Source organism: Nelumbo nucifera, chromosome 2 (assembly GCF_055504915.1).
Source record: "Nelumbo nucifera cultivar China Antique chromosome 2, China Antique-T2T, whole genome shotgun sequence".
Classification (NCBI taxonomy): domain Eukaryota; kingdom Viridiplantae; phylum Streptophyta; class Magnoliopsida; order Proteales; family Nelumbonaceae; genus Nelumbo; species Nelumbo nucifera.
Window position 1 is genome coordinate 50202042 of NC_142650.1, and position 13896 is coordinate 50215937.

Genomic DNA, 13896 nt, shown 5'->3' on the forward strand with positions numbered 1-13896 from the left:
ATCTTTAGAACTGCCTGCCGCTGCAAACTCCCCTACTGCAAAGCCTGGAAGTGCTGCAAATTGCAAAAAACGCTAGCCGCCATTGCAAATTCACCACCACCAGTCGTCGTTAATTGCCATGGGTCGGTGTGTGTCGTCGTCGATCGCTTGAGATGCTGGCTGCTGCAGGTGATTGGTTGGGTGTGAGGGATGGCCGCTGCTGCAAATTCACCTGTCACAAGCCTAGAAATGCTGCAAATTGGAAAAACACTGGCCACTACTGCAAACTCGTTGTCACCGGTCGCCATTAATCGCCGTCGGTTGGTGTGTGTTGCTGTCGAACGCCAGAGGTGCTAGCCGCCATAGGTGGTCGGTTGGGTGTGAGGGCTGAGAGGAGGGAAGAACGAAAATGGAGTTCTAACCCTACATTCAATTAATCGATTTGGGATGGGGATATTAAAGTAACTTTATTTTTTGTTTTTTATTTTATGTAAAACTGTGAAAATAAAAAAGAGAACCCATGAACCACTGCCCGGGTCGAACGATTTAGCGGTCCAATTGCCCGGGTCAGAGGCTTTCTAACTTTTTCAACATTTTTTAGAGATTTCCAATTTTTAGTATAATCGGACCCAGGGGCCTGACCGGTTACCGATTTTTCCAGTCCAACAATCCGGTCCATTCCGGTTTTGAAAACCATGCTTTGTTGTGCTTACTAGATCCGGTTTCTATAGGTGGGTGCTTTGTTTTCAGTTTGTTTTTTCTGTTCTTTTTTTTTTTTTTGTCTGTTGTCTTCTCCCATATGGTTCGTTTTCTTGAAGTAATGAAGCTCTTTTATCAAAAAAAAAAAAAATCCATGTGGTGATGGATTACCGGCTTACTGTTATTAAATCTAGCAATGGTCTGATTTCTTTCCGTTTTATTTTTATTTTTTTTGTTTTTTAGTAGTCTTTATCCCTTGTGCTAGGCAATGTCTTTAAAAACCACCGGAAAATGAATTTTTTTTTTTCTTTTCAGGTGTGGCAGATCAATACTTTAACCATTGGGGTTAAATGGATTAATCATTATATTATAAATTAAACATATTTTTAACAATTACAAAATTTGTTAAAGAAATTGAACATATCTTATGATAAATGAGAACAACTGTTATTACTTATGAAAATGGCTAAAATTATAAAATAAAGAAAATAAATAACTGGGTCAAACAATTAAGATATTCAACCTGGCAGATCACTGGATCGTTGATTGAGGCAGTGATTTTTTGCAATTGAGCAGTTCAGGATAAAATACACCTAGAAATCTGGTCAGGTGACGGATCAATTGATCCAACCGACCGATTCATCCATGGATTGAAAGACCGGAGTGATAACTTTTTCTTATTTGCGGGAAAATAGATGATATTGAAATCTATTGTTTTCTGCTTTCCCCTTGTACTTTAATTTATGTTGTCAAAGAAGCTTTGTTTCGAAGTGTCTAAGTTCTATAGAAGATTTTGGTGGAGTGGCTCAAAGAAAAGTTTTAAAATAAATTGGGTTAATTAGGGTCAAATTTGCAAAAGTAAGAATGCTGAGGGTATTAGCTTTAGGGATCCCTGTTTCTTCAGTAACGCCCTCTAGGGTTCCTCTTCTCCAAGGAGTCATGGGATCGATCAGCATAATCTTTTTATTTGGAGGGGTTGTTTCAAGTTCAGGTGCATATTGGGCTGTAAAATTAAAATCTAGGACGACCCTTGAGTCCTTGAACCTTGGTTGCCGGAGTTAGAAAACTCTAGGCGCATTAAGCCCAGCCCAAATCTTAAATGGTACTTTCATGGTCATGGTCAAATTCGATCTAATTAAGAACAAATTTATTTAAAAGTGGAGAGGCCTCTAATACCTAGGGTGTTAATCATGGGCCTTTATTAAGTAAATGCTATCACATAGGTGCCCCATCAGCAAAGGTCTCATTATATACATCTGTATTGATTTTCATTTTGAAGCCCAACGGGTAGGCGCTTATTGGCAGGTCTGGATGTAATAGGCACGTTAAGTAAGTACAATGAGTGAACACGTACTAGCTGTGTGACACATGTCCCAGTTAATGCACTTTTCATCCAAACGTTTTTACTCTGTTAGATAAAAATTATCCATTATTTAATTATCTTTGTCAAAATAATTAAAAATAAAAACAATGAAAAATAAAAACCTAAACATGTTGGGAGTTGGGACTCATTTACATTTTCTTTTTTCATTGTTTTTTATTTTTAATTATTTTGACAAAAATAATAGAATAATAGATAATTTCTGTCTAATGGAACAATTGCAAAGAAATGACGCTTATGTGTCATAAATGCCCTTAATAATTGTTTTTCTCGATTTTACAACCACACAAGTACAAAAATCAAACACATACCCCATCTACCCTATTTGTGAACAGAAACCTAAAACCCTCCGTCAAGCATTCCCTCTTCAATTCTCCAGCGACCATATAAGAATTGTGTTGTTTGAGGGAAGGCTTGGCATTAATTTGTCCCAACCCAGTGCAATTTTGCTGATTGGTGGGGCTCCTGTTTGGATTTCTTTGCAAATATAACGTGATTTTTTTTTTCTTGAATATATAACAACAGGAGAGAGAGAGAGAGAGAGAGAGAGAGAGAGGAGGGAGAGGGAATATCCATATGTTTGGAAGCGTGTAGCATTTTTTCAATAAATACTGTCAGCACCACTAAAACATTTATCCTTTCACGTTCTTTCGTATGCATCGAGATAATAAAAGATGAATTTGATTTTTGTGCACATTTACTATTTGGAAAAGTTTTTTTTTTAGTTTTCTTAGGCATTTTTTCACTATTAAGCTAATGTCACGTCTAATGACGCTAATTGTTATAAATAATTACAATTATTATTTTTTCTCAATTTTAAAAGCAAATAAATTACAAAAGTTGAATGAAAAACGCTCACAATTCCAAAGACATACAGAATTCGTTGAGCGATAACTTACACCACTTTTTTTAGGGAAAAGTACGAAAACACACGAAACACACGATGCAGAATTCTGAATTCCAGCCCCCCCTACAACTAGCCCTCTCTCCCCCAATAAACCACATCCTATCCGTGAATTTAACATCAATTCACGGTCAGGATGCATTCCCCCTGTACTTTGCGCCTAGTAAATTCTGATCTGGGCTCATTGATACTTCTCCCCTTTTTTTATTTTCATTTTCCACAAGAGAACACGCCAAACAGAGCGTGTCAATCAGAGTATATAACAAATCACGAGGGAACACGCCAGGGTCCACACTGGCATATTCACTCGTGATTGTTAGGTAGTTGTAGCTCTGTTCCCTCGCAGCAGCAGATTGCAGATGCCCGTTCGTTTCGTTAACCAAAAACAGATTTGAGATTTCTACCAAGGACTAGTTGTAGACAGTAGAGACTCTGCCATCGATGATCGAGATATTGAATTCCCCAGTCGGCACAACAAACTACGCCTGTTGAATCCTTCATGGTGTGCAATTGAAAGACCACTGGCACTAACAAACAATGGATCGGGGAGAGCAGTATCTCCGTTCAAAAACTCCAGTACTTGTCGCATCGTCGGTCTAGCACTTGGAATTGAATTACAACAAACAAGCCCAAGTTTCAATACCAAATCCATTTCCTCAACTTCATAATCACCTCGCAAATTTGGATCTGCTGTCTCGACAATTGCCCCTCTGTTCCATGACGAAAACACCCAATCAACCAAAATAAGCTCCTCACCCGATGCCTGTGGTTCTACAGGCCTTTTTCCACAGGCCACCTCAAGCATAAAAGCACCGAAAGCGAATACATCTGTTCTTGGAGTCGGCTTACTAGTTCTAGTGATCTCTGGTGCAAGATAACCTAGCGTCCCCATCAGATGTGTTGTTTGAGGATCTGTTCCGTGATCATATAGCCTTGAGAGTCCAAAATCCCCCAATCTACCATTAAATTCTCTATCTAATAAGACATTGCTGGCCTTTACGTCTCTGTGAACAACGATCTGCTCCCAATCCTCGTGCAGATAAAATAGGGCGGACGCTACATCTTTGGTGATTCGAAATCTTTGGTCCCAACTCAGTCTAGACTTTGGTTGGTCGAAGAGATACTTGTCTAGACTTCCATTCGGCATGTAATCGTACACCAACAAAAGCTCTCCTTTACGCCGGCAATAGCCCAAAAGTTGTACTAAGTTCCGGTGCCGCAGTCGACCGATGGTAACAATCTCGGCAACGAATTCGCGCATTCCTTGTCTTGATTCATGCGACACTCTCTTTACTGCAACTTGGAGTTTGGAGGTGGGTAGTGTGCCTCTGTACACCCTACCGAAACCACCTATACCCAGAAGCTCCTGTTCTCTGAATCCTTTGGTGGCAATGTAAAGATCCTTAAATTTGAACCTGTGAGGCCCATATTCTAGTTCCCAATCTTCAAGCACTTGTGCAAATTTTCTCCTCCTCAAGATAAAAAGAGTGCCGGCCATCACCGTGGACATTAACACCAGGCCAATGATGGGCAACCCCACTGTAACAATCTTGGACTGCTTTTGGGGTCCTACTCGGGGAAGCTTAGGAAGTTGGGAGAGTGTGAGGTTTTTCGCTGGACCATTCATCTTAAAGCTCCACCCCAACACGTATTGTGGTGTTAGAGTTGGGCTGGTAGACGCTGAGAAGCCAACATACATGGTGTCTTTCATGATAGAAGAAAGATTGTAATGCAAGGATAAGAGTGGGATATCCGGTTTGGGCACTTTAATCGGAGCTAATGTGACATTTATTCGAGTGTCCAAGTGATTATATTCGATCCACAGTTGCATTGCTTTCCCACTTTTGAGAGTTAGGTTCTTATACCCACCATTTTGATCAGTAAAATAAGACGCCGGTGCAGAAACAGCAGATTTTAAGTTGTTGATGTCAATACCTACATGGTTTTCATTGATATCGGCAAATTCCATGTTCTGGATTGTGTCGAGTTCAACTGCAAAAACATGGTTGGACAAATTTCCGTTGCTGGACCTGTTGAAAATGCCCAAGTATTGGTCGGGTAGGGATCCCGGGAGCCCTCTTGAAGGTGCGATGACAAAAACTAATCCATGGCCGGCTATATCTGGGACTCCGGGCTGGGTGAAGAGGGCGAACACGAAAGTGGTAGAGAAGGAGACCACTTCACCGTCCGATGAGTTCGTGAAGTGGAGTGGGTGCGGGTAGAAGGCATGACCTGACTGTTGTGCAGTGCGGTTGGTCACCATCAATAGGCCGTCTGGTGTGATCTGTGCCAGACCGTCCAGGCTGAAGTTAGCACCCCGGAAGCCATTGTAGGTGAAACCAGCATCTTCAGAGACTGCAAACCATACATGTAGAAGTAGAACCAGACACAACTGTGCGAGCTCGACAAACATGGTAAAGTGCTTCTTTCTTGCTGCTTTGCTGACGAGGGTTTGGGAATACGTTTTTCTTCTGTTCGATACCTTTAGATTTTGAACTGCGTACCAAAGAATAGCTTGAGAATTTGTTTAATGGCAATCCATTTGGCACCGAAATAACGTGAAAAATGAAAAGAACTAAAAACAAGATAAAAGAGAAAGGAAAAGGAAAAGGGGTCGATCAAAACGAAAAATGAAAACATCTCGCCCATATGGGTCATCCGAACGTCTAGTTTACAGCAGATCCAGAGTCCATGGGAGTCTCACTCTGCAGCTTACAGGACCTTGATCCCGCACCCCTCCATAATCGGAGAGACGCCGGTCATCCGAGCCGTGCGTAACAGGCTACAGAATTCAGAATAAAACCCGATAACAGGCTACAAAATAGAAATTAAAACTCATGAGTTAGGAAAGGAAACCAGCAACTGCCATGTTTTCCTTCGAGTAGGTTCTCTAAACTTCTGTACACGTCTTGGCTGTACAGACTACAGACTCCAGAGTCCACAGAAAAGGATTCTTGACCCCCAGTCAAGCCAACAGTTCAGTAAAAACAGATATTTTAAGTTGAGCTTCTGTTCTCCTTTCACCAAAACGGTTAGTCAAAGTTGGCGGCCTACTAGTGGAATTAGGTTTAACCAGTCAAATAATTAGTGAGCTTCTCTTGACCTAATTTGAATAATGAAAAAAATAAAATAATCTGGTACACTACAAGGTGAGCACATAGAGATCATATCTGCTTACCTTTCAATGAAATGCGAACATATACTAGTATAAAAAAGCAAAACCCACTCAGGAGTCAGGATATATGAATATTTAATCAATTTCTCCTGATTCAATTTTGTAACTTGTTTTACACGTTCACTTTTGTAACAAACCAAAATACCAACTCATGGTGCACGGGTTCTTGTAAGCTTTTCTGGCAAAAAAAAAAAAATCTATGACAAGTGTCCCACACATTTGAGTTGATTCCAAAATATCATGTGATGATGTGAATACATAATAATGTCTTCCTGTCTTTTGGGTTGCTCTCTCTGTTTTAATGGTGAGTTTTGCCTTATTGGATAATTGGATCCTTGTACCCTGCAAGGCTGTTTAAACATGTGGAGGTGGGGTCTGTAATTAATGAGGCCTTTGAGACCAAAAAGTTTTCAGAAAAAAAAAAAAAAACAATTTTATCTCTCCTTTTCAAAATTCCAAAGGAAAAAGTATCAGCCCACCTCCACATGTTGCTGATTTGTACTTCTCCCAACTCCAAAACTTAAAAAACTCTGCACAGCCTTTCTTCCTCCCCAGGGTCCCTTCCCCTTTCCTCTCCACTGGCTCAATTACAGTTTACCAGCACATTGAAGATTAGCAAACAGATTCACACAAACAGCCCAAAGCCTCTCTCCCTCTCTCTCTCTCTCTCTCTCTTGTCAGCCAGGTTTTGTATTGTCTACCCCCAGACCCAGAAAGTATAAACAGAAGTAGGGGGAAACGTGGTTTCAATTGTTCAATTGTTCTGGCCATGCTAAGAAGAATAAGGATCATCATATCTCTGGCTTAATGCAATTCTCCCGCATAGAAATTTAATTTATGAATATAGGAGCACACGTACATGGCTAAAAGCACACAACCAATTAGTATGATCTTAATTCTTCGATCGGTCATCTGCTGAACTAGATGTCGATCCTATTTGTGAAGCTGGAGCTGCCGCTGCTGTTGCTTCTATGCCCGTTTCTTCCTCTGCTTGTGACGTTGGCGGCCTCAGAAGATGCTGATTTTACCTTTAATGGCTTCCAAGGTTCCAATATTAGCGTGGACGGTCTAGCAGAGATTACACCCGACGGCCTCTTGAAGCTAACCCCCCAATCTAGACAAGTGATGGGCCATGCCTTCTATCCCTTCCCGCTCCGCTTCAAGAACACATCGGACGGTACCATTCTTACTTTCTCTACCACTTTCGTTTTCGGTATACACTCTCCGTTCCCAAATGTAAGCGGTAATGGGATTGCTTTCGTTATCACACCTTCAAGAAACTTATCAGGAGCTCTACCCAATCAATATCTAGGCCTCTTCAACGAATCCACCAACGGTAATCCGTCTAATCATATTGTCGTGGTTGAGCTCGACACTGTCAAGAACGAAGCTGTATCTGATATCGATAACAACCATGTTGGTATCGACATTAACGACATAAAGTCTGTCGTTTCCCTTCCGGCGTCTTATTTTACCCCTCAAAATGGTGGGTATAAGAACTTAAGCCTCGTAAGTGGGAAAGCAATGCAAGTGTGGATCGAATACAATGGATTACAGAGGCAAATGAATGTAACGATAGCTCCGATTGATGTCCCTAAACCAGATAAACCACTCTTGTCGTTGAGTTACAATCTCTCTTCAGTCATGGAAGACCTCATGTACGTTGGCTTCTCCTCATCGACGGGCACCTTTTCTACATCCCATTACGTGTTGGGATGGAGCTTTAAGGTGAACGGGCCTGCTAAAAATCTCACCATCTCCCAACTTCCAAAGTTACCTCGAGTAGGACCCAAAGAGCACCCCAAAATTTTGACGGTGGGATTGCCAATTATCACTCTGGTTTTAGCTTCCACGGTGGTCTTCATTGTCTTTTTCATTGTGAGAACGAAGAGAAAGTTCGCTGAATTAGTTGAAGATTGGGAATTAGACTATGGGCCTCAAAGGTTCAAGTACAAAGATCTTTATATCGCCACCAAGGGATTTAGGGACAGGGAGCTTCTGGGTATCGGCGGATTCGGTAGGGTCTATAGAGGTGTGCTACCCACCTCAAAAATGGAAGTTGCAGTGAAGAGAGTCTCTCATGAATCTAGACAAGGAGTTAGAGAATTCGTTGCGGAGATTGTTAGCATGGGTCGGCTGCGTCACAGGAACTTGGTACAGCTCTTGGGCTATTGCCGGCGTAAAGGAGAGCTCTTACTGGTGTACGATTATATGCCAAATGGAAGTCTAGACAAGTTGCTCTTCAACCAACCAGGTCCAGAAACCACACTGAATTGGGGTCAAAGATTTCGAATCATCAAAGGAGTAGCGTCCGCGTTATTTTATCTGCACCAAGGATGGGAGCAGGTGGTTGTTCACAGAGATGTCAAGTCCAGCAATGTGTTGTTAGACAATGAATTTAATGGAAGGTTGGGAGATTTTGGGCTGGCAAGACTATACGATCGTGGAACCGATCCCAAAACTACCCGTGTGATAGGGACGCTAGGTTACCTTGCACCAGAGATTACTAAAACCAGCAAGGCATCACCGAGTACAGATGTTTTCAGTTTCGGGGCTTTTATGCTTGAAGTGGCTTGTGGGAGAAGGCCGATCGATCCACGAGCACCAGAGGAGGATGAAATTTTAGTGGATTGGGTATTCTCATGTTGGAGTAGAGGGAATATTCTTGAGACGGTGGATCCCAATCTGGGTAGTGATTTTGTAGGTGAGGAAATGGAGTTGGTATTGAAACTCGGTTTGCTATGCAGTCATTCCATTCCAAGTGACAGGCCGACGATGCGGCATGTAGTGAGGTATTTGGCCGGGGATGCCCTTCTACCAGACTCATCTTTGCATGAGCTCACTGCAAGTGGTCTTCCATTTGCACACGGTGAAGGCTTCAGCAACTATGCCTCCTCCTATCTGTCTTACTCCCTAGAAAAGACATCCACCACTCAAGTATCGTTAATTGAAGACTGCCTTCTCTCTACCGGCCGTTAAATTTAATTTCTTGCATATATTGATCTGTAAGTTGAGTGATAATTAAACTGATAACATTGTCTGATCATTGAGGAATTAATGTAAGCATCTGATCAATAAAAGCATTTCTCATTAATTGTTCCATTCTCTCTGTATATCAAAGTGACAAAGTTGTAAGGGTACTTGGTCAAAATTAATTTTGATGGGGCTTGTAACTTGTCCTCTCCTCTGGAGAAGCTGGGGCCTGCAGAGACTCTGCTGGAGCCTTTTGCTTTGCAAGGGCAATTAATTTGAACCTCTGGAGTTAGAAGCTCAAGCGGCATCATAGGCCCTCTTGTTTGCTCAAGGGTTGGGCCTCTCACATTTTATTTTAGAGGGAGACTCGCTCCTTATTGATAGATGTCTGTTGAACGAACCCTGATACTCCTCCGAAGATCAGACACTTTATTGCATATTGCAGACACGTTTTGTCAAGTCTCCCTCATTGGTCGGTCCGGTTGGTTGTTCCTTGCTCGTTCTACTAATCAGGCAGCACATGTTCTGACCAAAGGAGCACTTTACATAACCCTTTTTTACCTAAAAAAAAGTGACAAAGTTGTTTTATAAAAAAAAATAAATAAATAAATAGAGGTACAATTTATGAATTCCCTCTGTATTAAGGGTTGTTGGGTTTTTGGAGAAATTTAACTGAGCCAATAGCCTATCCTCACTCTGTGTCATTGAATATTTTATTGAGATAAGCGAAATGCGAATGTTAGATATCACTTGAATACAAAGCAAGTGACGTACGATTGGTTTGGTAAAAGAGCATCTGATGATGCCAGATATATTAATCACTTCATTTTCTTGCACTTGGACGCATCCAAACCCAGGAATTTTGATCCACGGCCAACCATCGAGCCTCTGACACGAAAAAAGATTGAAAGGAAAGAAATAAGTGGTGGGACCTGCCACAAGATAGAAAGAAAGTGAGTGGACGATTTTGATCCAGAACTTTGTTCTTTCAACTTTGAATTTAATAATTGCCATATTTCTTTTTTTGCGGCACCGACGACTAAACAGACGAAGTGAAGATAGAAATGAGTGGACGAGTACAAAAGTGGGGGGCATGGTCACTTGTTAAAATGTAAAGATGGTTATTATGTAAGTTTGGTATCGAATCCTTTGCTTTAGAAAATGACTCCACATAATTGTTATAATTAGAGAAAGTCGTGTTTCAAAAAATGTCATTGTTTCATATCATCTTTTAAAAAATATGTGACGTCATCTTGAACGTTAGATAATATAGAATTATAGATTAATATTGAAAATGTTACTGCAAGTGTTAATACCAAACAAAACTGATATTATTTTCTTATAAAGCACAGAACCGATTTTGAACGAAAAATATACACCATTTTTATTTTTATGAAAAAACAGTGCAATATTCCCAGCACTATGCCAAACACATATTATGTAGTTTTAGACTTCCAGCCCCTCTATATCGCCGGTGTGCGGTCTCGACAATGATAAACGTACGCAGCCTTATCAGTATGCAAATCTATATAGTTTATGAGAAAATTATTATTATTATATAAAATGAATGGACCATTTTTTATCCGTCAATCTCAGTGGACGGGTTCAACAAGTTTCAAATAAAATGTTGGCCATTAAATTTTCTCTTCAAAGCCATTAAGAAACGCCAAAAAATAAAAAAATCAAAAAAGCTATGAAGAAACCGTAGACAAAAGTTCTCAAATGATGAACAAAAATGGTGCAAAAAGATGTGTCTAATAGGCCGTTACAACTAGCTAGATAAAAACCATTGAACTAGAATGAAAACATCATTCTAATACTCGTGGCTACCACTTTTTATAAGGGTGATCATTATTAACCTGGTCCGAAAACCCAGCTTCGCCTACAATTATATATGAGAATATCATTATCAAATATATAAATATAATATCAGATTTTATATGTAAGTTTATGGGCCAGAAAGCCAATCCCGCTCCATTATTATTTTTCAGCTTTTGCCAGTAAAAACAACCTTGAGTAATCCATTGCTAGGGTTGTGTTTGTTTGCAGTGCAAAGGGTTGTGCAAATGGGCTGAGTGAATATTAATATGGGCCAAGTATAAATGCGACAGGCTCGGATCTGCTACCCTACAAGTTGTTTTCACATCCCTATCTACGGGACATAACAGCTGTTCTTCGGGAATATCATCCTTTTTATTCATAGGGAGTAGTTTTCAATACACGGCAGTGGTGTTTCACGGGTAGAGATATAAGAACATTTTGTGGGTATCAGATCTGGAGTGAAATGTGACACTATTTGCAGGACTCGGCCCATATTAACTTGTATCCCATTGGATAATAAATTAAATGTCTATCATATAATTATAAAATAAATATTTGTTTTAATATTTTACATTTTAGTTTAGTAAGTCTTTTTTGAAATATCTTTTAGCAGATTTGACAGTCAAAAGATGATGTAAGCTTTTGCATTAAGATCTTATCTGAAGACTGTTTGGTTAAAGTGTGTATTTCTTTCCATGCGAAGACAAAATGAAAAAAGTTGAGAAGCTCCGAAAATAGCTCAAAAAGGATTTTGCACATCTTTTCGAGGTGGCATCCTATGGCGGTTAGATCTTTTCCCAACCAAATGGGAAAAGACCAAAATGTGGGTTGTCGAGCATCTAAACAGCTGACAGCCCGGATAGAAAGATGTGCCAAATGGGGACTAAATCTATAACTTTTGTTTGTAAGTCCAATTTTTTGGTTAATTAATTAAAGCATGGTTTTCTAACTGTTGTTGACTTGGATGGTCGGACAACCTGAAAATTGTCTAGGAAACCAAATTTATTTCACCCTTGACCCGTTCTTTGGCCAAAAACCATTGATTTGTTAGTGACTTGTTAAGCTAGGCTTTTTTATTTTAATAAATTTTGTATTTTTTTAAATTAGAATAAGTCGTTCATTCAAACAGAGCAGTCAAACTACTAACCTGAAAGCCGATTGTCAAAGCTGTTCTATTTTCAAGTCGATTTTTAAAACAATGAATTAAAGTACCCTTGAAGTTTAGGAACATTACATTTCATTGTCTTGCCCTTAAATTAGATAATAAGACTCTTTGGCCCTTAAGTATCCTCACTTCTCTACCTCAGGTAAATCCCTCAACTCTGTCAATTCAGTTTTGGATACTGATGAACGTTTTATATCTCTTGTACCAGATTCTCTTCCCAACCAAGAGTCGGAAGCCCTTGGTCTGAAAACCACAATGAGTCTACAAGGGGGGGGGGGGGGGGGGAAGTGGGTGAGGAATCTTGCAGAAAGGTAATAATTAGGAAAATCTTAGAAAGCCCCTTGGGTGAAGTGGAAAGGAAGGATTCGCAGAGAGGGAGCCTGGAGGGAACAGACAGGGTTGGAGGTAAAGTGAGAAGGAACAAGAAGCTTCCTAGGAGTGAGGAGAGTGCTTCTTTAGGGAAAGAGGAAACTTTTGGGGAAGAGTCAGTTACAGAGTTTGTGAAAAAGTTGGGGTGCAAGCTGAAGAACCCGAATGAGGAAACCAACAACCCCAGACAGAGAGTGACAACAAGTATGAGGAAGTTCAACCAATTTGTGGACTCTTTTAATCTCAAAGAACTTTCTTTCCTAAATAATAACTTCACTTGGTCCAACCTTCAATCTCAGCCAATTTGCTCTAAATTGGACAGATTTTTGTTCTCAACAGATTGGGAGGATCATTGGGGCAACATTACTTCTAGGGCTCTCCCTAGACTCACTTCAGACCACTGGCTAATAGTTTTGGTCAATGAGGAATTAAGAGGAGTAGGGCCTACCCCTTTCAAGTTTGAAAATATGTGGTTGTCTCATCCGGGTTTCACTGAGAAAATCAGAGAGTGGTGGGAGCAAGTGAATCCGGTAGTTGATTGGGAGGTGATGAGGTCCACAAGAAACTCTAATACCTAAAATCTCAATTAAAAGAGTGGAATAGGCTGGAATTTGGAAGATTAGAAGAGACAAAGCAAGTTCTGGTGGAGCAAATTGAGGATTTGGACCTGAAGGAAGAGAGAGGCACCTTTGGAGAGGAAGAAAGGAAGTTGAGATGGGTTTTAAGGAGGAAGTTGGAGGACATCCTGATCAAGAAGGAAATCAGTTGGAGGCAAAAATCTAGGTGTAAGTTGCTAAGGGAGGGAGACAGAAACACAAGGTTTTTCCATTCAGTGGCAAATGGAAGGAGAAAAAAGAATTACATCTCTAACTTGGAAGTTAATGGAGCAGTTTTGTCTCACCCGGTTGAAATTGCAGAGGCCCTAGTAAATCACTTCAAATCTATTTTTAGAAGGCCTATGAATGAGAGAGTGTGGTTGGAGGGTTTGGATTGGTCGACTCTAAGTGTAGAGAAGAGAGAGTGGCTAGAAAAAAGATTCGATATGGAGGAGGTAAAGGAAGCAGTTTTCTCTATGGATAGGACAAAAGCTTCGGGTCCAGATGAGTTCACAATGGCCTTTTACCAGGATTGCTGGTTTATCTTGGAGAATGATCTTGCTTCGGTCTTTGAGGAGTTCCACAGGAGGGGTGTAATAAACCCGGGATTGAACTCAACTTTCATTGCCTTAGTCCCAAAGAAGAAAGATGCCTCTCAACCAAAAGATTTTAGACCTATTAGTCTGGTGACTAGCTTGTACAAAATCATTGCTAAGGTGCTGTCTCTCAGGATAAAGAAGGTGCTCCCCTCTATTATTGCACCCAACCAAAGTGCTTTTGTGGAGGGAAGACAGATCACCGATTAGATCCTCATTGCAAATGAGAGCTTGGAGA

The 13896-nt window shown here is 40.5% G+C and overlaps 1 protein-coding gene and 1 pseudogene across 3 annotated transcripts; one reads left to right on the top strand and one right to left on the bottom strand.

Annotated features, from left to right (window-relative positions):
* Positions 1–2818: 2818 nt before the first annotated feature.
* LOC104601086 (L-type lectin-domain containing receptor kinase IV.2 pseudogene) lies at positions 2819–6213 on the bottom strand (annotated as a pseudogene). The gene is made up of 2 exons (XR_016082545.1): positions 5668–6213; positions 2819–5459 (listed from the first exon to the last, which is right to left on the bottom strand). The product of XR_016082545.1 is annotated as an L-type lectin-domain containing receptor kinase IV.2 pseudogene (transcript).
* LOC104601085 (L-type lectin-domain containing receptor kinase IV.1-like) lies at positions 5237–9240 on the top strand. 2 transcript variants are annotated; one of them, XM_010264277.3, is made up of 2 exons: positions 5237–5377; positions 7084–9240. In XM_010264277.3, the coding sequence occupies exons 1-2, from the start codon at positions 5375–5377 to the stop codon at positions 9115–9117; spliced, it is 2037 nt and encodes a 678-aa protein (XP_010262579.1). In that variant the 5' UTR covers positions 5237–5374; the 3' UTR covers positions 9118–9240. The 2 variants fall into 2 exon arrangements, with proteins under 2 accessions (XP_010262579.1, XP_010262578.2); XM_010264276.3 differs by lacking the exon at positions 5237–5377 and having other exon boundaries at positions 6434–9240.
* The last annotated feature ends 4656 nt before the right edge of the window (positions 9241–13896 follow it).

Coding starts and splice junctions, on each gene's coding strand:
- LOC104601085 (XM_010264276.3), top strand. CDS start 7,063: ATGTCGATCCTATTTGTGAAGCTGGAGCTGCCGCTGCTGTTGCTTCTA.